We start from the raw sequence: 25,029 nt of genomic DNA, 5'->3' as shown, positions 1-25,029 counted from the left end.
AAAATAAAACAACTCTCATCTCCATGCTCCAAAACTTCGGTTGTGTAGCAGATTAATAAAGCTAGCTGGGTCTATAAATTAGCAACTGCCCTTTCCCAAGGTAGCTAGCTTCGTTACCTAGTCACTCATCCCACTAAATCTAATACTTCATGACATTCACCATTAAATCACAAAACCATCAAGACTTCAAAAATTGCTAATATTACCCATAACAAATTCTGACTGAAATTTGGTGATTGTTTTTTACTCTGATACTTACAAAGTGTGTCAGATTCCAGAAGTGCACTGATTATGCTCATGATTTTTGTTGTGTCTTGTTAGCAGCATTCTTTCATGGCAAATTATAGATGGGTTTTGATTTTTTTCATATTGTCTTAGGCAATGTGGCACAGAAATGTTACTTTGTAATTTGCTTGAAATGATTGAAGAAATCATTTTAAGTGGTTGTTTCTAGTTTGGGTTTTCAAAAAGAAGCCTATGATTTTCTTTTCTACAAAAATATTTCCTATGGCTCAAGTATGCCAATAATTCATGAAAAATTAAACAATTCCTTTGCAGAGCAAAGGATTCATTCATTTTGTCCAAGAAAAGTGACATATTCACTTTTTTGTTCATCTAATATTTGCTGAGCACTTTCTGGATACAAGTACGTTAGAGTGGGAACAAAAATGAATCTTGTCTTATAAAATTTATGAGATTATATATCTATATATTTCATTCAACTGCAACCCTAATTCTGGGTGTTTTATACAAATATGGAAAATCCACTAAATATTAATTCTCTATGTTTGAAAGAACATTTAGGAGTAATTATTTAAAGATCCAATTATCATGCCTCATAGAGATTTGAAAAGTTGTTTTTGGTCTGTACATATACATACACAATTTTTTCTCTTTGATTAAAAATTATTTACACATCTGAGCCCAGGATTAAGGATAATGAAATTCAACCACAAAAATGATTAAATAATATATAATTGTAGTGTTGGAATTTATCAGTTTAGAGTGGTTGCCTCCATATTCACCTTTCTTTTGATCTTCCTGTAGACGTTATTGTTATTGACTGCAAATGTCTCAGTATTTTTGCACAGTGGAATGTGGCTTGACAGATTAATTATATGTTATCAGGCAGTTGAAGATCAACTAAAGATATGTGGTCACAAGAGGGATGCTGATGTCTTTGAGCTATTCCTTTCTCAAAAGTAAGTGTACTTTATGTAAGAAATAGAAGAGCACCTTATGTTATAATGTTGAATAGATCCAAATTTCTTTTCCATTATGATATCAGTATCACGTACTATTTTTTTTACCAATTTTTGGAGTATACAACCTCTAAGGGAGAGGCAGAATATTAAAATAGATTTTAAAAACAAAACAAAACATATAGAACCAGATGGAGATTAATCCTAGCTCTATCCCTTCCAGATGGGTCATTATGGCATAGGTTACACAAGCCCCTGTAGGGTGTCACATTTATCAAATAAAATATTAAGACCCAGAGAGTTAGTACTGTAGGTAAGACACCACATATGGTCCCCCCTGACTCTCCACCCAACTCTACCAGATGTGATCACTGAATGCAGAGCCAGAAGTAAGCCCTGGGCACAGATGCATCTAAAAACAACGTGAAAAAAAAAAAAAAGAATGTCCAGTTATGTGTAGAGTTCCTAGAAGTGTTTTTTTGTTTTTTTTTTGTTTGTTTTTTTAAGTATAAGCATGTACCAGATAGCACTGGAACATCATTCATTTCTCTGGCATTTTTTTCTGGCATTTCTCTGGTATTTTTTTTCTGGCAACCACAGTACCTATTTGTAACACTCTTATCTGCTTCACAGGGTTGTTATGAAGATAAGGTGAGTTAGTAAAGGTATGAAAGGATTTAGTGCACCATAGCAATCAATGAGGATTAGTGGGTTAATATTGATACTATCATTAAGGGCAAAATAACTCAAACCCCTGCACTATAGTGATGACCTCTTTTATACTATAACCCCTAGCTAACAACTCTTTATTCATTTTACCAGCTAGTAGAAAATCCCCTTATTTCTTTGATTTTACTCCAACTCCCAGAGTGGCATGCCACCAGGTAGAGTCTCTTATAGGGTGTTCCCAGTGTCTGTAAGAGGTGTACAGGGAAGAGGATTGGATCAGACCAATTATGGGTTAGACTGGACTCTGATTTCAGTTTTCACTGACTGAAGATATAGAGACACCTGGAAGTCAGAGTTTGTGTTGTAGTATACAATAAACTTTTAACCTTTTTAAGTCATTGTGAAGTCTGCATAGCATTACTGTAAAATAGCTTGAAGACATATTTGTATTCATATGTAGTCTTTGGAACTCAGATATTTAATATTTAAATAAAATATCCTACTTTATCAATTAAGTCAAACACTTTACCTCTAGTAATTTAAGGTAAATTATTTAAAAAAAAAATAGAAACTCATTTACTAACAAACATTTTTTTTGTTATACGTATTTATTTTCACTTTACCAATGTAGACAAAATTATTTACCTTTGTAATGGCTTCCCTGAGTCCAGTGGTAGTAAGGAAATAAAAGCTAATAGCTAGCCAATTTAGGACTTTCAAATAGCTGTATTTTACAATGGGGCAGACATGATAGAAAATTATGCCACACATAAAGTCATGCTTTCAATCTTTCAGTAGATCAGTTAGTTTCAAAATAATCACAAATATTTCACATGGCCAAAGGATTATATATCTAAATATTTGCAATTTTAACAACTGTGCACTACTGGAAACAAGGATAAGTAGATTATAATAGAAAAAATAAAACACTAGACACAAATTAGAAATATTGATCCTCTGACAAACGGTAATTAGTGGCTTTACCAATTAAGGAAAACAAGGGTTTTTTAAATCTTAAAACACAAAATTAGCACTTAATCAATGTGGATACAAGAAAAGCTTCATAGTCCAGACACAAATAAACTCAGCAAACTGGGTTATTTGCCAAAGTTTTGATGCCCTTTTAAATGGAAAAAATGTTATTGATGAGTCTTTGAAGAATCATAATAACAGCATGCACTATTGCTTGATATACTACACAAGTGATGGTCACAATTAGTAACAGAAATTTTACTCTGTGTCTTCTATTGTTCTCACCTAAAAATGTTGCAACCTATTACTGATTTAGGAAAGGTTTATCTGCATACGCAACCTCTGTAACTTGAAAGTACCCTCAAAACTGAATCACTTTGAGCTTGTTAGCCATCTAGCCAGTACTCAGAAAGGATTTTGTTGAATCTTATTTTTTTATAAAGTAGTTCACAATATTTGATTACAGTTAATATTAGAACACCATCTCTGTCGAAGTGAACCTAACACAGACCAGCACAAGAAACATGCCTTGTGTGAGTCATCAAAGTGAGCCTGAGAATCCATCACAGAGAAACCATAGTGTCAGAAGGGTGGAATTCATCCCTGGCCTGCAGGCGACTCCCAGTCAAGAAAAGCCTCTCTTGAAAAAACCTCCACTTGTGTGGGAAAAGCCTCTTCAATCATTCGTCCATTCCCAGCTCTGAAGGCTGTCAGTGAGGACAACCATTTCAGCTGCTCACTTTGAGGAAAGGCATCAGCTCTCCCTGGCCCAGTAACAACCACAGTGCCAGGGAGACGCCCTGGAGAGCTGCAGAGGCTGATCTCTGAGTAGGCACCAGCTCTAAAAAGTCAGAAACGGGCAGAAACCGTTGGCGGTGATGTACCTTTGAGATCTAAGGAGGTTTATGCCCGCAACAGATCTTTATAGCATTAGTCTGTGGGAAGTATGTTATTCAGAGTTGTCACCTCACCCAAGATGCCTCAAAACTCTCCCCAGAGAGGAGAAGCAGTCACCTTCCTACCTGACTTGGTGTTATATGACATCAGTGGATTCTCACAAGTAAAGATTACAGAGGGCTTTGGCACCACAGGTGTGAAAATGTTATCTCTCCTCAGTATATCATAGAAAATAGGGCTGGGGGTAGAAATTCTAAAGGAGCCCTCTCATTTCTTAAGGAATAATGATTCCCAAACACCTGAGTTTGATGATTTCCATATCAATTAAATCCACTATCCCACTTTATTCACAATTATGTAGTATTCCCCCCTTTATTTCTCAGAAACAAACAGTTACGGCAAGCTACCTATAGGTATATGATTTTTTTTAAGGCAGGGCCAGAGAGAGCTCAAAGGGCTGGAGTTCACATCATCCCCGACAACTGCGTCCATGGTCCTCTAAGCCCCTAATCTAAAGGATTAGCTCCTGAGCACTAACCAGATCTGACCCCAAAACAAAATTTTTTTTTTGAAAAAAGTGTGATATGCTTTACTGTATCACTGTATCACTGTCATCCTGTTGCTTATCAATTTGCTCGAGCAGGCACCAGTAATGCCTCCATTGTGAGACTTATTATTACTGTTTTTGGCATATTGAATATGACACAGGTAGCATGCCAGGCTCTGTCATGCAGGCAAGATACTCTCGGTAGCTTGCTGGGCTCTCCAAGAGGGGCAGAGGAAGTGAAGCCTGGTCAGCCGTGTATAAGGCAAACAGTCTACCTGCTGTGCTATGCTTTACAAATAATAATTAAGGAAATTAATTTGTGATAAAATATAAAAAATGAATAATTTAGTGCCACCGATTCTCAAAAATTAATGACAGTAATTTGACAATCAATAATTTTAAGAAAATCATTAACTTTTCTGGGAAGTTCTTGAAGAAATCCTTTAAGTAACATTTGAGTTTTTCTTATCATATGACAATTGCTTTATTTTTGGAGTACCTAAACTAACATTCTTTAATTATTGTGCAATGATATACACAAAGTATCAGGGGCAAGAGTGATAATACAAGCAGGCACTGTGCTTGCCTTGCATGTGGCCAAACTAGGCTTGATTCCCAGCACCCCATATTGTCCCCTGAGCACTGCCAGGAGTGACTCCTGAGTGCAAGCCTGGAGTAATCTCTGAACACTGCCGCATGTAACCCCAAACACATCCCTGCTCTAAAAAAAAGGATAAAGGATTAAGAAAAAACCCTCAAATCTGAGCAGTATTGGTAAAAGAATGAATATGAACATAAGATGGTGGTGTGGGGGAGGATAGTATTTTTTAGAGAATTCTATCTATAAGAATTCTTTATTCTTTAGAGAATTCCAATGAATTTAAATGGATGCTAAAGCCTTTAAGTAAGTAGTGATAGACAGACAATGTATGTGTGAAGTCTCAGAGTTTTACGTATATAGTACTTTATTTATTTTGGGTTTGGGACCACACCCAGAAGTGCTTAGGTTACTCCTGGATCTGTCTTCAGGAATCACTCCTGGCAAGCTCAGGGAACCATATGGGGTGCTGGGATCAAACCTGGGTCAGGGGTTATGGTGCCACCAGCAGGTAAACCTGTACCTGTGGGGTGAGTGCATCTGCAGCTTTATGATGCCTTCAGAATTCCAGATACTACAAAATTGCTGCTGTGCCTTTGGCCAGACCCTAACAACTTGGGGCCAAGTTAACCAAGAATCAACAGACAAAAGTTAGGTATGTGGGAGACACACCCACAAACCACCTCAGGCTCAGCTATATAAACTCTTTTATTGGCTTTATATCAGAGATTCATTAATCTTGAAAGAGATCAAAAGATGCAGTTAGGGCTTACTGTAGCACAGAGGTATATGAGAACCCATGACTGAGATCCAGGCTCACTTGGATCAGGACCTCTTCCCCTCAGGTCCCCAGTTTTCCTGTAGCTTGGAAGTCACATTCACAAACTGCCCCTAGTGCCGTGTGATCTCATCAATGGCCATAACCCAGACACTATAAACTAAAGCTCCCAAAAGAGAGCACTACAGAATGCCCTGACCCGGTGCCAGACTGTATTCACCCGGGCACCTCGGAGGGGGGTAAGTTGAGTTTCCCCTCCCTACCCCAGCAGCCAAAACCTCCAGAACCCAACCACCACCATGTCCAAGGCCACTCTCCACATGCTCAGACAAGCCTTACCCAAAAGGGCACAAGCCTCACCCAAAATGGGACGAACCTCACCAGAGAGCAGACCGGCAGAAAACCCAAATATGTGGGAACCTGTGATTGAGATTTCCAAGCCCGCTTGGATCAGGACTGGGCCTTCTTCCCCCAGGTCCCCAGTTTTCCAGAAGCTTGGCAGTCACACCCACAAACTACCCCTGGTGCCATGTAATCTCATCAATGGCCAAGACCCAGAGACTATAAACTAAAGCTCCCGGAAGAGAATGACACAGAATTTCCTGGACATTACATTCTATCTATAACAAGCAATACAACACTAATCTTTTTTCGGGGGGCAGATTTGAGTGGTGGTGAGACTGGTGTCGAAATATCAAATGTAACCAAAGTATAGAGAGAGTATGGGGGAATTGTCTGCCACACAAGCAGGGGAAGGGTTGGAATGGGGCAGGGAGAGGGGGTGGAATACTGGGGATTTTGGTGGTGGAAAGTGTGCACTGGTGAAGGGATGGATGTTTTATGATGATATAACCGAAGCTCAAACGTGAAAGCTTTGTAGCTGTATCGCACAGTGAATCAAAAGGGGGGGGGGATAATAATAAAATGATAAAATAAAGTTAATATTCAAAATAGAATTTAAAAAAGTAATGTGGAGTTTATGCCCAATTCAATCAGCTTAATCAATGACTGAATAAATAGCAGTACTCCTACAAAAGAAAAAAAGTCTGGGTCAGCTGCGTGCAGGATAAGCACCCTTGCACCAAGCACCAATCCGAACCCTATTATGTATATATGTATGTATATGTGTATATTATAAGATACTGCTGATCTTGTTATTACCAGGGACTGTGTGGAGAGAGAAGGACGTTAGAGTGGTTTTTGTTTTGTTTTGCAGAACCAGGGATCAAACATAGGATCTCATGCATGAAAGACATGTTCTGTACCACAGAGTTACAACCTCACCCCTTAATTATTTTTCTATGATGAAGTCAGTACTTTTACAATGACTTACCTGACAGATGCCTACATTACTAAATGTTAAACTGAACATCACTAAAAGTATGACAAAATGACATCATTCTGATGTGATTCAGCATTACCAACACTGTAATTAAAAAAAACAGGGAAACAAACAAATGAATGTGAGACAGATATTTATCGGATGAGTATTCTGGAATTTTCAAATAACCAATGGAAGGAAAGGAATGAAAAGTGACTAAGTAATGAATGTTTATAGCATTTTTTAATTTAATCAAATAAATTTTAAAAGAAATGTAGGGGGCAGAAAGTACAGCAGGTAGGGTACTTGCCTTGCATGAAGCTGACTCAGATATTATCTCTGGCATTCCATATGGTCCCCAAGCACTGCCAGAAGTAATCCCTGAGCATCACTGGGTGTAGCCCCAAAACCGAAAATGATGCAAAATAAAAGAAAAATGTAGGGAACAACAGAAGGAATTTAAATATAAGTGGCATATTAAATGATATTATTGAATTATTTCCTTGGGTATTATGGTACCTTGGTTGTGCATAAAAATATGATTTGGGGGTATTTATGTCAGAACAGACATTGGAGACCAGTAATATGTCTAACTTAGTTTTAAATAATTCAACAAGAAAGCTATTAAATGATGAATAGAAAAGAGAGGCTAAGGGCCAGAGCAATAATATGGCAAGTAGGGAAACTCGCCTTTCATGTGGCCAACCCAGGTTCAATCCCTGGCATTCCACAATCCCCAAGGCCCACTAGGAGTGATACCTGAGCACAGAGACAGGAGTAAGACCTGAACACTAAAAATGTAGCCCCCAGACCAAAATCATACCAAAACAAGAAAAGAAATAAGTGTGCCAAATATTAAATTATAAGTTTCCATTTTATTAAACAGCTTTGCTTAGGTTTGAAATTTCTCAATTTGAAAAGTTGATAAGATGCCCCTTGGTAAGAAAGTTTGTTCATGTGCTTTTAAAAAGTATGCATGTTTTGGAAGCTAGAGTGATAGAAGAGCCTTGTACACATCCAGCCTAAATTGACTCCCAACACCCCAGATAATCTGCAAAGCTCGGCCAGGAGTAACCCATGAGCACAGAGACAGGAATGAGCCCCAAGCGCTGCCAACTGTGGCCCCAAAACTTAAAAAAAAAAGAAAGCATGTATGTTTTTGTAAAAATTAGAAAAATCTAGTGTCTTGGTGTCCCAAGGACAAAACTATTGTGAAAATATTTACCATGAATGATTTCATATATGTAAAGTTAATCAACAGTATTTTAAAGTATACCTGTGAATGAGCCAGGCACATATTATATAATCTATATGTGTTCTATTAATATACACATATCTATACCACTCCTGACCCACAAATTTTACCATATACAAAAAAAATAGATTTGAATATACCAGTCACAGTCAGCAAGAAACCTGCCCTCGAAAGAGGTGTGGCCCTACTCTGCTGACAGCTCTCCTTCCTCATCCTGTATCGGATACTTTGATGCATCTGCAACAAAGTCTGGGACCACTGGGACATCCAGAGTCCTGCCCAGTTGAAGAAAGAAGCATAAATTTTGATCATATTATTAGTAAACAAAAAAAGGGATAATTTTTTTTAAAAACACTTTAATCAGTCTTCGTCACTTAGCATTTTGTAATTTTTCTATCTTAAATCTAGACCAAGATGAAAAGCTGACTCTAAGAGTTAGAATTCTGCAGAACATTGTTGAAACAAAAGCCAGTGCATTTCCTACATAGATTTAAAGTTCAGTATTAGAAAATAGCACCATTTTCCTGTTGCCCTCTCCTTAGTACTACTAGTTTTTAATTGAGGTCTTAATAAATTTAGTTACAATGAGGTATAAAATTTTACTAATGTGATAAAACATGTCTCTACATTATTTGTCTTATTTGGATTAATGCATTTATAATGATGAAACTTTAGACATTGGCATTTGCGTGTAAGCTTGCCAGCAATTTTGAAAGGACAAATATAAAGACCTTTCCAGTTATTCCAAAATCATGTTACCTATATGAATATGACTAGCCTTATTCATGATTGAATAAATCTTTACTAATGTTGACTTTCTCATCTTTTCAGGGAATTGTCAGAAGTCAATGATCTTTCTAGGTTTAAATATTTAAAATATTTATGGCTGCACCATAACAAGGTAGTATTATGTTTTATTTTTAAGTGACTAATTTATGACTAATTCAAATGACTATCTGAATGTTATGGGTTTTATGAAAGCAAAGTTTAAAAACATTTTTAATATTGTATATTCTAAATTTATGAAAGATATAGGTGAACATACATATGTTTATGTATATATACATAGGGCTGGTATATTGAATCACAAAACATATGAGATGACATTAGACTACAGCTTTACTTTTATCTCCAAAGTCCTTTGAAAACTGCTAAGTGGAAACATTTTTTTCTCTGGATCCCGGAAGAATACTTGGGTACTTCTCTCATATCTCATAGTTAATAAAAATTCTTCTGGCTCATTTGAATCATAGTAATTTTCTCAGTTTAGAAATGACAGTGTTTGGAACTGGAGTAATAGCACAGCGGGTAGGGCATTTGCCTTGCATGCGGCTGACCCAGGTTTGATTCCCAGCATCCCATATGGTCCCCTGAGCACCACCAGGAGTAATTCCTGGGTGCAAAGACAGGAGTAACCCCTGTGCATCACTGGGTGTGACCCAAAAAGCAAAAAAAAAAAAAAAAAAAAAGAAAGAAAGAAAAAAGAAATGACAGTGTTAAAGAGACTATTAATGAACTGTGTTAATCTCCATTCGCATGTAACACCCGTATGTACATGTGGGCACATACACATATCCTTTCCTTTTCCAGCTAAGACCACTTTAATTTGGTTATTTTCCTTTCATCTTACCCATGCCTTCTCCAGAGTTCTTAATCAATAGAGAAGAGTAGGGTACAGTTAAGAAAAGCTCAAAATTTGTATTTAGTTTATCTCTTTGTATTAAATAGATGTTCAAATTTGACTCTTATGGGTTCAAAAGCTCTCCTATGCTAATTTCTCTTTCCTGGATACTCCTGACCTCTCCTTTTATCTCAATGTCACTTACCACAAGTGTCTCCTGGTCTTATAGTCCCAAGTGGAATCCCTTGTAAAGTGCTGCTTGTCCCTTGTTAAGTACCTCACTCCGATAGTGGTCCCTGAAGCTGTAGTTTCTGATGCCATAGGCCAAAGAGGTCAGATTGCCATAGTGCAGCACAAGCTAATGTAGCTTCTACAAGAAGTTTCAGTCATTAAGCTACCATGTCACTAACCACAGAAAGTAAATCCTCAAGGCACTGAAGTTTGTCCTCAAGAAACTTGGGTTAGAGACAGTACACTGCCACTGTCTAGTCCTTAGTGGGCAAACTGGGCAAACTGGGGGTAGCTCCCAGTCCCCTCCATTCAAAAATGAGAGACTGAAAAAAAATCCAGACTCAAACAATTGTGAAAATTAGTTAGTAGATTGTTCCTCAATATTAAAGACTTAAATTATGTCCCCTTTAAATTGATAATCCAGACTTAGCATTGCGAATTTGTACTTCCATTTTCCACACCATCAGGTTAAATTTATTTGCAGTTTTAGCAGTAGTCTGCTTGTCAAGCAGTAATTAATATTCTCAGAATAGAGTTTTTAAATAGTAGTCATGCTTATAAAAATAATTCAGTATTTTCAGCCTTTTTAAAAGTCAACTTAGTAGAAAATGGAAAATGAAAGTGCTTCTAATTTCTAGGAGAACAAATATTAATTCCTCTGAGGCTCAGACAACTAACAACTGAAAAGTGTATTCACCACTTGAAGGCATATAGCTCAAAACTCTTTTAAACACTCTGCCAAAAATTATCAGGGGTCACAGTATAAGACCTCTGAGTAGAACAGGATGGAAATAATAAAGCATGGCCAAAAAACTAATCTTTATTTTCTTGTGTACTTTGTGTGGTCAATAGCATCAGTTTTGAAGTAAAGAACATATATAAATGTTGGCAATATGTCTAAAGGGAGAGATAAATTAGACATGTTGCAATTTTCGTTGACTTTCTAGGACTAGACCTCCAATCAGTCCTTGAATTTTTGCAAGATTTACTTATAGATACATGATGGTTGTAGGGAGAAATTCATATACTGCCAATTATTTTGTTTTAAAGAGAATTTTGTTTTGAAAAGAAGGAACACAGAAAAATATTTAATTTTTCGATACTTGGTTATTTATGCAATAGAGTAACTGTACTTCATCTAAGATCACCATCATTTAAACAGTCTTCTAAAAAGCATACCTATTAAATTCATAGAACATTGAAAGAATTCCATACCAGCACCCCAGAGTGCTGAGGGGCTATGCCTGACTTGATGCTCAGGGATTGTTTGCAGTACTTTTTTTATATAATTTATTTATTTTTAATTAGTGAATCACCGTGAGGGTACAGTTACAGATTTATACATTTTTGTGCTCATGTTTCCCCCACACAAAGTTCGAGAACCCATCCCTTCACCAGTGCCCATTCTCTACCACCAGTAAACCCAGCATCCCTCCCACCCTCCCCAGTCCCTTCTCCCCCCACCCCACACTGCCACTATGGCAGGGTATTCCCTTTTGTTCTCTCTCTCTGATTAGGTGTTGTGGTTTGAAATAAAGGTGTTGAGTGGCCATTGTGTTCAGTCTCTAGTCTACATTCGGCATGCATCACCTTTCCCCTGCATGACCTCCGACCACATTTTACTTGGTGTTCCCTTCTCTGAGTTGCCCAGAATGAGAGACCAGCCTCCAAGCCATGGAGTCAGAGAGAAATTGCCTTTTGCAAAAAAGGGAAAGTAAGTCTTAACCTCTGCTCAGGTTTTGAGATCCATCATCTACCCTCACAGAAAAGAATTTTAAGAGGAAAGGATTATAGTGAATAGCAAAGTAAAATAGCTTTATATATAGGGCATAGGGAAATTTGAGAGAGAGACTGACAGACAGACAGAGAGACAGAAACAGAGAGACAGAGAGAGACAGAAGAGAGAGCAGGGGTGGGGGATGGGGGAACGTGTTCAAAAGAGTACAAAAGGGAGACCCCAGAAGGGAGAGAGCTCTAAATGGCTTTGGGGGAGGGTTTATATAGGGATCATCTCTGAATCTTCTTAGCCTGGAGTTCTTTATGCATTTCAAAGTTGATCAGGGTGTTGTCATAAGGAAGAGCTTTGAATCATGCTGGTCCTCAATAGCTTGTTATCACAGTTATGTTATTGGTTCTTCTTGGAGTTTCTCCTTTCCTGAAGGGAATTAGTGCCCTTATCTGGGCAGTGCCATCACTTCTGCATCTCCAAAGGAGCGTGGCTTTCATACCTATGGGCTAATTCGTGGCTGGTGACAGGGCAATGTCTCTATAGTTCCCCAAGAAAGCATTGCCAGAAGCTCCCTATCAGCCTGCCTGCCTCACAATTAATAATTTGAAAAACTGAAATAATTTGAATATGCTATTTGTTAAGTAATTAATAGAAAAATGGAAACACATTTTTCATATATTATATAGAACTTTAGTTGACTCCTTCAGTCACATTTAAGTATGTATACATTTATTCATCTACACATCGATGTACCTGTCCTAAAAATTATTTAGAGCAGTACAATCCCCATAGTAGCACATAAGAGATATTTAAGAACAGAATTACCATAAATTCCAGATAATTTATGTTCTTCTGTTTTTGTTACCTCAGGGTAAAAATAGAGACCTTATGTCAACTTTGTTCACAGAATTAAATTTTATAAATATTTGAGTACTCAAAAAAAGAAATTAGGCCCCTATATAAAATGAACTAAATGAGGCCATGGCAATAGTAAGTAGAGCTGTTGCCTTGCACACAGCCACTCTGAATTCAATTCCTGATACCCCAAATGGTTCCCTGAGCCTTGCCAAGAGTGATTCCTGAGAGAAGATCCAGAAGCAAGACTTGAACACTAGTACATGTGCTCTCCACCCCCAAAAATGGGTTTACTAAATGATTATGAATCATAGATATATAATCTATCTAGTTATTATTTTAAGTGATTTATTCAAAATATGTAATAGATTTGGGGGAAAGCACATATAAAAAGTTTTAGGTTACATAAAGAGAAATATGAGAATGAAAGTCAGTTTTTATTAGATTGAATACTTATTTCTGACTAGAAAAGTACAGATATTATTTTCAAGCACTGCACATATTTTTAAAATAAAGTACAAGTAAATGCATAGTTTTCACTGCTTGTACAAGAGCAGCATTAAAATGAGGTTTTAAATCCTGATGTATTTTTCTCTACTCTATAATTCAATGTATATTTTCAAAAACTAATACTTAGAGATTTTTCTAAGCTTTGGAACTATTATCATTCATTTAAAAATAGTATTTCCAGTGTGTTTGGTGGGGGATGGGAGGTGGTATTGGACCATGCCTGACATTGCCTGGGACTTAATCACCCCTGCTGATAGTTAACTAGATGTGGTGACAGGGATCAAGCTCAGGTCAGCCACATGCAAGGCAAATCTCTTAAGTCCTATATTCCCTCTCTGGTCTCATTTCAAGCACATAACTATGAAATAATTCAGAATTCTGTCATGCTATTTAATCACTGGTCTCTGGGTCTTTGACCTTAGAATATTTTGACCGTAATATTACTGATATGTTTTGGTATTGTTGTTTCAGTGCACTGGGGTTTTCACACTTGGTTGTGGTGTATTTACTTGGGTATCACACACTTTTCTTGTGGTGCTAGGGACTGGGCAATCCCCTTCTGCAGTTTGGGGCAGTACAACTTCCTAAGTGCAGGACAGGTGCTCTCTCATAGAGCCACATTCTGTCAGAGTAATAGTAAGTGGGTAAGGACTTACCTTGCACATGGCCAAACCTGTGTCTGATCTTTGGTACCAGATGGTCCCCCAAGCACCACCAAGAGCGATCCCTGAGCACAGAGCCAGGAAAACAGTCTGAGCACTACCAGGTGTGGCCCAAATAGCAACAGCAACAACAAAACTCATCCCCAGGCCCACTACTGGTATTTTTTGCAATTGAATAACTTTTGGTTGTGGGGACCAACCTGGGCAGTTTTGGATGCTTAACATCATTCCTTCCCTCTACCCACTAGAGCCAAGAGAATCCCCCCAAGAGGGATAAGTTAGTAACCTTTCCAGATATTGTCAGATGCCCTCTGGGGAAAGGCTGCACAAAACTATCCTAACAAAAAATCTTTAATAGAGTAGACAAAGTGATCAATGGAAACCTAAGTCCAAACATGTCACTCCTCTGCTCCAAACTGCCAATGGGTGCCTGCTGATGTCTGACAAGTTCTTGCAAGTAAGCTAAAACGTATTCCCCTGATTTGACTTTCTTTCCTACCTTCCCTACTAGTTCACTCTGCTATAGCTGCACCTGCACCCACTGTTCTGGCTCTTTCCTGAATTCTCCCACTGCAGATATGCATGACCTTCTCATTCTCTTCATCAGCAATGTGTGTTTACATGTTGTTACTCCTGTGAGAACTTAGCCTGACCAACCCATTTTAAAAATAAAACCAATTCTAGGGATCACTCCAAAATCTCCATGTTTTTGGAAAGTACAGAAACAGAAGTTCCAAAACATGTGATTTTGCAAAGCAGTATCTGGACCACCTCAAGGACATGAACACATTTGGCATGTGTTCCCGGGATGCCAGGTTTATGATACAAAACGATGACTATCTCCAGGGCACTCCAAATGCACTCCATGGTTATACCATTTCCCAGATTTTTGTGAGGTAATTCTCTTTGATGTTAGCCTGTTTCAAGAGTGGGCACGGGTCTTTTATCCTCAGCAGAATTAAAAGAAAAAATCATATATTAAAGTACACTGAGGAGATGTTAAATAGTTTATGAATCAAATGTAGAAAGTTCTTAGCATCTAAGAGACTCATTGTCAAAACTGCATCACAGAAAATGGTTTGCAAAAGCACTATTGACTTGACAATCAATAGAAGCCCCAGCTTTCTTCATCATGTTGTAACCCCAGAACACCTCCACTTACTGTCATAGGTTCAACAGCTATAGAAAGAAACATTGCCCATGTTACCTCAACCACCACCAGAAAAAACTCAACTGGCTCTTCTTGGCATTATTGGTTCTTGATCCAGTGTTCAGAGTAGATGCAATGGATTAGATTGGCTCTAAATTATGTGCCCACACATTGTCCACAAGGATGTCTAAAAAAGCAAGTAACTTACCTAATGGCAATATTTGATTCCCACCCAGACCCATTAGATGAAGAATCCCTGAATTGTTAGGGGAATTGGAGGCTAGACAAGTAAAAAATTAATGACAAATGTGCTTCATCTTCTGTTAGTTAATGTTTAGAAAGACAAAAGTTAAAAGAATTGTTTTGCTCTTGAATGTATATAAGTGACTACTAAATAGTATGAATAATTATTTCCACAAATCAGCAAAATTTCCCACAAACTTTTCCTATGTATCATTCTCTAAACATAATCGCTTTCTTTTCTTTCAAGTAATAATTTATTTGGATGCTTCAAAATCATGACTGGAGCAATAGTACATCAGGTAGTGTTCGATTCCTCTGTCCCTGTCGGAGAGCCCTGCAAGCTACCAAGAGTATCCTGCCCACACGGCAGAGCCTGGCAATCTACTCATGGCATATTCAATATGCCAAAAACAGTAACAACTGGGCTGGAGAGATAGCACTGTGGGTAGGGCATTTGCCTTGCATGTGGCTGACCCAGGTTCAATTCCCAGCATCCCATATGGTCCCCCGAGCACCGCCAGGAGTAATTCCAAAGTGCAAAGCCAGGAGTATCCCCTAAGCATTGCCAGGTGTGACCTAAAAAGAAGAAAAAAACACAGTAACAACAAGTCTCACAATGGAGACGTTACTGGCGCCTGCTTGAGCAAATCAATGAGCAATGGGACAACAGTGCTGCGACAGTGCTACCTCAAAATCATACACTAATATTATTTCCTTTTTTATAAGTTTTTAACTATAGACAATAGCTACAGGGTTCCTACTAAGGAGGATGATTTAATTATTTGTCTTTTTGATTTAAATCTGTCCCCAACTTCCAGGCCACACACTCCATACTCCTTATGTCTCTTTTTCCTGCAGCAGTCTATTATAATTTTGGTTAAATCAATATTAACTCATAGTATTGTTAGGATAATATATGCTCTTTAGAACTCAGTTATGTACAAGCTCTATTTTCCCTGGAGTTTATGTGTGTTTGATTCCTTTAACTTACCTTTTTACTATACAGACTAAACTGTGGGCTCTCTCTCAAATACAAGTAGAAAATTCTTATTTTCATTTACTTCTTTGATCTTTGTTCTTCCTGCCTGACTTTTTCCTTCAAATATCTTTGACTTTTTGCTCATACTTCAGATGAGTGATGATGGGACAAGTCAACTCTGACCTCCACTTAGAGTTATCTGGTAGGATAGGAAAAAACCTGGAAAAAACACTTTAAACTAGCCATTTAAAGTGTCTCCTTTGGAGATGAGAGGCCTTTCCCAATACTTTGTCCCATGGGCTACAAACTGGTAGCTAGCATGATGAGATACAAGCTGGGGAAAGTGACTGAGGAACTCTGAACATTTCTATTTTCAGTATAAACTTCCATCCTGTCTTGCTTTATGTCTACCTGCCCTGAAACTCTGTCTTTTAATCCCTCCAGAGAAGAAACCCTCAGTCTTTTTAGGTGGTCAAAGATGCCCTGTTTTCAAGTAGCACATTGAGAACCACCTTTAGGAATAGAATTTCTTCTTTATTACCATTGGACATGCTTATTTAATTCTGCTCTCACTTCCTGCTAGTGAATATTTTTCAGAAGATTGTGGTCTGAATATCAAGTTGTCTGGTTTAGAATTTGGCTTTTTTCTTCTTTGCTTAATTTGATTGCCACTTGAGCATATGCTTTCCAGCTTCCGGAGTTGTGTTGTGGTTCTCTCATTTACTATTTTCCTTGTCCTTTTAGATAGATAAACATTCAAAACAACGGTACATTCTTTTTCATAAATGTATATTGACAACACAATTTAGGATTTGTGAACATGGGTTTTAAACCCAATTTGCAAGCTGGTTTCCTAGGAAGTTATTATGTAACATTATTAGAAGAATATTTTAAAGTTTTATCCGATCAAAATATATGACTTTTAGGTAGAGGGGTCTCTACAGCAGTTCTAGGAGCCACTAAGATCATAATCAATGGTACAGAGAGGCCATGCAGTACTGGGGATCAAATCTGGGACCCTATAAATGTGAAGTATGTACCCCAGCTCTTTGAGCTAACTCGCCAGCCCAGTTTAAACAATTTTTATCTATTTAAACTCACCTCAAGTCAATAATAGAGTCTTAGATCAACATTCCAATTTTAAATAAAATACCCTTGGATTTTTAATACTGTCAGTCTAATTAATACTTAGGCTAACTCAAATTCATTTCTGAATTTGCATAAATGGGATTCTGAAACACTTTGAAGGAGATGAAGTGAAAAGTTTAAAGAAAAAATGAAATGCTTGGGCTTAAAAGGAAGCCACAGAGAATAGAGAATGCTCAAAAGCAAGGCTGAAAAAGTCAGAGGCAAATGGACTTATTTGTCGATGAAGATGCTTAGGGACATAAGTGGCATGTTCTTTTAGTTTGTATTTCGTTTCAGCCACATGCATCTAAATTCTTGAAGGTCATTGAAAAAAACAGGAAAAAAACTTCCATGGGGAAGGGCTGCTGTGGGACAGTGCCTAGCATTCAAAATGAGGCCAAGTTTAGGTAACCAGGTTGGAAATTTGGAGAGAAACAGATTGTATGAGAGATTGAGATTAAATCAGATCAAGTGTATGCGGTAAATCAAGCAAAGGTCTCTAGCTAAGTCTGCGAATGATCCTGACTGAGGGTTCAGCTTTCTGGGTGGTAACAAAATCAATGGTTTCCAGCAAGGCCCATAGAGCTTTAGACTAACATCGTTCTTGCCATATACTAGCTGTGTAATCTTGGGCAAGTTACACAACCTCTCCGTGCCTCCATTTTATTGCTTAAATTAGGTAATAATAGGTTGTTGTGAAGATTTAGTAAATGGATAAACACATCATCTATATTGTCCAGGAGACATTAACTTAAACATATTTAAAAGTAATTGAAAATACTAGTTTCAGTAATGAAATATATGATTGAATAACAGGAAGTATAGCCCAAATTAATTTCCCAGTGTTGTAGCAATAACCTAGACACACATATAAACACTTTCAAGTATTAAAATAATATAATAATAAAAAAAAGCACCCACACAGCAGAGCCTAGCAAGCTACCTATGGCGTATTCGATATGCCAAAAACAGTAACAAGTCTCACAATAGAGACATTACTGGTGCCTGCTCGAGCAAATTGATGAACAACGGGATGACAGTGAATATAATAAACAGTAGATAACTTTGTTATATAACCAGCAAGTAAGCCTATGTGTGTGGATGCATATACACATATCTATAGACATAAAGAGAATTCTTTATAATTATTGTCCTTTTCTATATTTTTTTTAACCAAATATTTAGGTGTGTTTCATTTACTCTATTCAGGGGGAGTGCTCCTCAGCTGTGCTAGGAGCCACCAGGTTTATGCCCTCCCAGCAGTGCCAGCGAAGGCTCGCCTGCCGTGCCGCTGTTTGGGCCTGAAACCCTCTGAATGCCAGATGAGTGCTCCAGATTTAGCTGTCTCCCTGCCCAGAGGAATTTCTTTTTAGTTTAATTGTCATCCTGGCATTAAACCCAGGGCCTCCTACACACAAGGCACTACCCCTAAGTGCAGCGATTCATTTCATTTTCTTTATTTTTTAATTCTCTTCCTCTTATTAATAGTTTTGGCTGTTGCTATGATGAACATGGACAACATGCATTTGGTTGCGGAGCTCATGGGGGATGCCCCACATAGTGCTCATAGATACTTAGTTGGGGCACTGGGAAACACAAATAGCAATACCATTGTGGCCATAAAAGATGCAGGGCAGTGCAGAAATCCAAATCCCGGCCTGGTGCTTACAAGGCACATGCTTTGCCACTGAGATGGCCCTAGGTGCTAAAACACTAACAAAAATCTATTTATAGTTATTTTCCACCCCTCAAAATTTTCTATTTCTTCTAAGTATATTTAAATTACTGTCTTCTAGATAATTTATATAGAATTCTTCTGAAGGAAAAAGCCCAATTATGATATAATATGTGCCAAGCCAAATTTTTTCATCTGAGAGACAGTCTAGCATTCCTGTTACCTTGAGAAAATTCATTAGCTTTTCTTTTTTTAAAGTTTTTATTAGAGAATTACTGTGATGTACAGTTACAAACTTATGAACTTTTGTGTTTGCATTTCACTCATATAGTGATTGTTTACCCATCCCTCCACCAGTGCCCATTCACCTCCACCAATGATCCCAGTATTGCTATCACCACCCCCACCCTATCCCCCTCCACCCCACCCCGCCTCTGCAGCAGGGCATTCCCTTTTGTTCTCTCTCCTTTTGGGTGTTGTAGTTTGCAATAGAGGTATTGAGTGGCCTTCATGTTCGGTCTATAGTCTACTTTTAGTTTGCATCTTCCAACCCGAATGGGTCCTCCCAACATCCTCTACTTGGTATTTTCTTCTCTATCTGAGCTGCCTTTTCCCCAGGATGTGAGGCCAGTTTCAGCTGTGGGGCAGACCTCCTGGTCCTTATCTCTACAACTCTTGGGTGTTAGTCTCCCACTCTGTTATTTTATATTCCACAGATGAGTGCGATCTTTCTATGTCTGTCTCTCTCTTTCTGACTCATTTCACTTAACATGATACTTTCCATGTTGATCCACTTATATACAAATGTCATGACTTCATCTTTTCTAACAGCTGCATAGTATTCCATTATGTAGGTGTACCAAAGTTTCTTTAACCAACCATCTTTTCTCGGGCACTCGGGTTTTTTCCAGAATTCTGGCTGTTGTAACAGTGCTGCAATGAACATACAAATGCAGATATCATTTTGACCTTTTTGCCTCTCCAGGATATGTTCCCAGGAATGGTATTGCTAGGTCAAATGGGAGCACAATTTCTAATTTTTTGAGAATCATCCATATTCTTTTCCAAAAGGGTTGAACCAGTCGGCATTCCCACCAGCAGTGAAGGAGAGTCCCTTTCTTCTCACATCCACACCAACACCAGTTGCTTTTGTTCTTTTGGATGTGGGCCAGTCTCCAGTCTCTGTGGTGTGAAATGATATCTCATTGTTGTTTTAATCTGTATCTCCCTGATAATTAGTGACATGTAGCATTTTCTCATGTGTATTTTTCCAATTCGGATTTCTTCTTTGAGAAAATTTCTGTTCATTTCCATCCCCTATTTTTTGATGAGGTTGGGAGTTTTCTTCTTGTAGAGTTCAACCAGTGCCTTGCATATCCTTGATATCAGTCCCTTGGGTAAATATCCTTTCCCATTATGTAGACTGTCTTTGTATTTTGGTCACTGTTTCTTTTGAGGTGCAGAAGCTACTTAGTTTAAGGTAGTCCCATTTGTTTATCTCTGTTTTCACTTGCTTGGCCAGTGGTGTGTCATCTTTGAAAATACTTTAGCTTCAATGTTTCGGAGGGTTTTGCCAACCTTGTCTTCCATGTACCTTATGGATTCTGGTCTGATGTTGAGATCTTTTATCTACTTTAACCTGACTTTTGTACATGGTGTTAAGTAGAGATATAAGCCCATTTTTTTGCATGTAGCTGTCCAATTTTGCCAGCACCATTTGTTGAAGAGGCTTTCCTTGCTCCAATTCACATTTTTTGCTCCCTTATCAAAGATTAGATGATCATATATTTGAGGCTGTGTGTCAGCATATTCAACCCTGTTTCATTGGTCTGTGGCTCTGCCTTTGTTCCAGTACCATGCTGTTTTAATTATTACCGCTTTGTAGTAGAGATTGAGGTTGGAGAGGGTGATTCCCCCCATATTCTTTTTCCTAAGAGTTACTGTAGCTATTCGTGGGGGTTTATTGTTCCATATGAATTGCAAGAGTGTTTGTTCCATTTCTTTAAAGAATGTCATGGGTATCCTTATAGGGATCGCATTGAATGTGTACAATGCTTTGGGAAGTATTGCCATTTTGACAATGCTAATTCTCCCAATCCATGAGCAGGGGATATCTTTCCATTTCCTCGTGTTCTCTATTATTTCTTGAAGTAGCATTTTGTAGTTTTCTTTGTACAAGTCCTTTACCTTTTTAGTTAAGCTGATTCCGAAGTACTTGATTTTCTGAGGCACGATTGTGAACGGGATTGCTTTTTTCATGTAACTTTCTTCTCTTTTATTATTTGCATATAGGAAAGCCATGGACTTTTGGGTATTGATTTTATAGCCTGCAACTTTACTATACAAGTCTATTTTTTCTAATCATTAGCTTTTCTGATGCTCAGTTTCATACTTCGCACATAAGAGATAAAACAAATAAGATTGCACTAGCATAAGGATCATATTAGACATGGTGTATAAAAGCAGCCTAGATAGTGCTAGTAATAAACAAGTAATAAATGTCTCCCATTTCTTCTTTTTTTTTAAATTTTGAGTCACACACAATAATGCTCCTGGGCTACATCCAGCTCTCCGAACTTACAGCTACTTAGAGGATTGTTGGGGTACAGGGAAACCCCTATAAAGCATGTACTCAGCCAGGCGGCTGAGCTATTTCTCACCTACTCTTTTCTTGAATCAGGAGTTCTCATCTGGAAAGAACTTTGCAGCTCCCCCATTATATACCCCACCTTTCTGCCAAAAGGGGACACTTGACAATGTTTGGAAACCATTTTATGGTTCTCTCACTAGGGTGTGTGTGCAACCAGCTTCTGGCAAGTAAAGATCCACAACACTGTCAAACATACAGTGCGCAGGTCAGTGCACCAGTGAGGAAAAAAATTGTATTCAACTCCAACAATTACCTGGCCCATATGCCAATAGGTATAGAAGTTGAAAACCCTGTTCTTTTTTTTTTAAAAAAAAAAAAAAGTGTGTGTGGTGTATGTGTGTAATTCTTTTTTCCTTACTAGAACCGAAATGGTTACATGTAAGTAATTTATACTAAATATAAGAACTCTCAGGGACCAAAGAAATAACTCAAAATACCAGAGTGCTTCACATGATGGAGGCCCGAATTTATTTTACTTATTTATTTTTATTTTTTTATATTAAGTCACCATGACATACACAATTCCAAAGTTTTCCATGATTGAATTTCAGTCATATAATGTTCCAACATTCATCCCTTCACCAGTGTACATTTCCCACCAATGTCCTCAATTTCCCTTTTCCAAATCCTCAACCCCCAGTCTGCCTCTAAGGAAAACACTTCTCTCTCGTGTGCGCTCCCTCTCATCCTCTCCCTACCTCTCCTTTTTTCTCTCCCTCCCTCCCTCTCTCCTCTCTGTCTCTGTCTCTCTGTCTCTCTCTGTCTCTGTCTGTCTGTCTGTCTGTCTGTCTGTCTGTCTGTCTGTCTGTCTGTCTCTCTCTCTCTCTCTCTCTCTCTCTCTCTCTCTCTCTCTCTCTCTCTCTGTCTTTTCGGTCATTATGTTTTTCAGAAAGACCTGAATTTAATCCCCACCATCACATGGTCCCTGGAGCACTTCAAGGGGCAATGTCCCAGAACCAAGCTAGGGAGTAAACTCTTGAGCACCACAAATACAATCACTTCACTTGTATCACTTGTCATCCTGTTGCTCATCGATTTGCTTGAGCAGACGCCAGTAATGTCTCCATTCATCCCTGTTGCATGCTAGGGCAGCCTAATAGCATCTTCTTGCTCCAGGAACATGAAGAGCCTCAAATCGTTCATTCAGGGTCTTGACGAAGAAGTCTGATTATCTAATAGGTGGGTGCCCAAGCATTTTTTTGATGTCCCATGGAATACAGTGGGTAACAGCTCTAGTCTAGTGGTCGTCTCCAAATCACATTACGTGTCCAGCCTATCTGATTTTTGACGCCGTGGCAGATGAGACAGTGTCCCTGATTCTCGATTGTCAATTGTCAACGGAGGTCAAAACTTCGAATTCCTTCTCTCACTCGAGTGAAACATGATATTCTAAGCAGAGCTCTTTTGATTCCTTTTTCGGATACCCGAATAGTGTTCTCATTTTGTTTTCATAGGGCCCAGGTCTCTGAAGTGTATGTTAGCGCAGGAAGAATAGTGGAGTCGAAAAGATGTGCCCAGAGCTGGAGGTTCTTTGTCCACTTCTTCAATGCTTTTGAGGACGTTCCACCCCACTCTCTTCCTCCTGTGCAACTCAGGTGCCAGGTCATGGCCATATTGAGTTCTCTACCTGGGTACACATAACTGCTGCATTCAGAGATGTTCGTTCCATTGAGAGCAAATACAAAGCAAAGTAAAAACAACAAACTTCCAAGCCTGTTTTTAAATAATTAAATAATAATTATTATTTATTAAGCACTTGCTATATGCCAAGATTTGAGCTGAGATATACAACTTGTGAAATTAAACATAAACATTTTAAATTAGTAGTGTAGATTTTTCTAAGTGGATAATTATAACATTTTATTTTAATAATGGTTTGGATATCAGGACAATCAGCGTGTCTTTCAATTCTTGTTCAAATTTAGATTTTAACAACTTGCTAGGTCACAAAACCTATTATATCTTGAAAATTTTGCCTTGGAGCTGTCTTTTTTCTGTGGGTGGGGAACTTTCTCAGCAGAGCTCAGCAGGTGTGGAGGCCCCACTGGTAATCTGTTGTATTATCTCCTATCCCCTGAAACTGTCTTATAATTCCCCCCACTTCTCACTTCTTCCACTTTCATTACTGTGCTATGAACTACTATGTATTCTCCTGCATTTGAACTCCCTTCTAATCATAACATCACCTTCTATAACATCACCAATCATTATACTTACTATCATTTTACATTGTATTCTTTTCTGCCATTTTCTTTCCAAAATCAAGTTGAACAATAGCAAACTCCTGTAGAAGATCTTTTAGTAGCTACCCAATGTCCTCAAGATCTCAATTTCATTCTTTCCTGTCTACACTTTTATCCCCTCACAGTAGCACTGCACTGTCATCCCATTGTTCATCGATTTGCTTGAGTGAACACCAGTAACATCTCCATTGTGAGACCTGTTACTGTTTTGGGCATATCAAATATGCCACGGGTAGCTTGCCAGGCTCTGCTGTGCAGGCAGGATAGTCTCAGTAGCTTGCCGGGCTCTCCGAGAAGGATGGAGAAATCCCACCCGGGTTGGCCGAGTGCAACTCTACCCACTGTGCTATCGCTCCCCTCACAGTGAAATCTTAAAATTTCACTGTGAAATCCCAGTTATCATGGTCCAAAGATGCTAATCCTTGAGGAAATTATGACTCTACAATTAAGATGAAGTAGTTGAGTTTTTATTTTTTTTATTTTTTTATTTTTTGCTTTTTGGGTCACACCAAGCAATGCTCAGGGGTTACTCCTGGCTTTGCACTCAGAAATTACTCCTGGCAGTGCTTGGGGACCATATGGGATGCCGGGGATCGAACCCGGGTCACCCACTTGCAAGGCAAATGCCCTACCCGCTGTGCTATGGCTCCGGCCCCAAAGTAGTTGAGTTTTTAAATATACTCTTTTGTGAGCACTGTAAAAGATATTCTTTTTTTTTTTTTTTGCCTTTTGGGTCACACCTGACGATGCTCAGGGGTTACTCCTGGCTCTGCACTCAGGAATTACCCCTGGCTGTGCTCAGGGGACCATATGGGATGCTGGGAAATGAACCCGGGTCAGCTGTGTGTGAGTCAAACGCCCTACCTGCTGTGCTATCACTTCAGCCCCCTGTAAGAGAAATTAAATCTTCAACAAATTAGTAATTTTGTGTTCATCTAGAGTTGGGCAGATAACTGGGAAAGGAGAGAGAGAAAGAAGCCATGGATTTTTTTTCAACGCTGTTCTGTTTTTCTATATATGTGAGATGTGACTGTCAGTAGATCAGAGGGTGGTGAGGACAAGGAAGAAGAAAGTGAGTTACTGTCAAAAGACTAGTAAGAGAATGGACAGCAGA

At 38.4% G+C, this 25,029-nt stretch overlaps 1 protein-coding gene across 1 annotated transcript in view; it reads left to right on the top strand.

The window, feature by feature from the left end:
- LRRC72 (leucine rich repeat containing 72) overlaps nt 1-25,029 on the top strand; it is a 64,399-nt gene that overhangs the window by 7,812 nt on the left and 31,558 nt on the right. The window contains exons 3-4 of the mRNA XM_004602301.1: nt 1,129-1,202; nt 9,071-9,140. Of these exons, the coding sequence (XP_004602358.1) occupies nt 1,129-1,202; nt 9,071-9,140 (144 nt within the window). The remainder of the gene's footprint in view (nt 1-1,128; nt 1,203-9,070; nt 9,141-25,029) is intronic.

This window comes from Sorex araneus, chromosome 1 (assembly GCF_027595985.1).
Source record: "Sorex araneus isolate mSorAra2 chromosome 1, mSorAra2.pri, whole genome shotgun sequence".
NCBI classification, from domain to species: Eukaryota; Metazoa; Chordata; class Mammalia; order Eulipotyphla; family Soricidae; genus Sorex; species Sorex araneus.
This window is presented reverse-complemented; position numbering and strand designations above follow the sequence as displayed.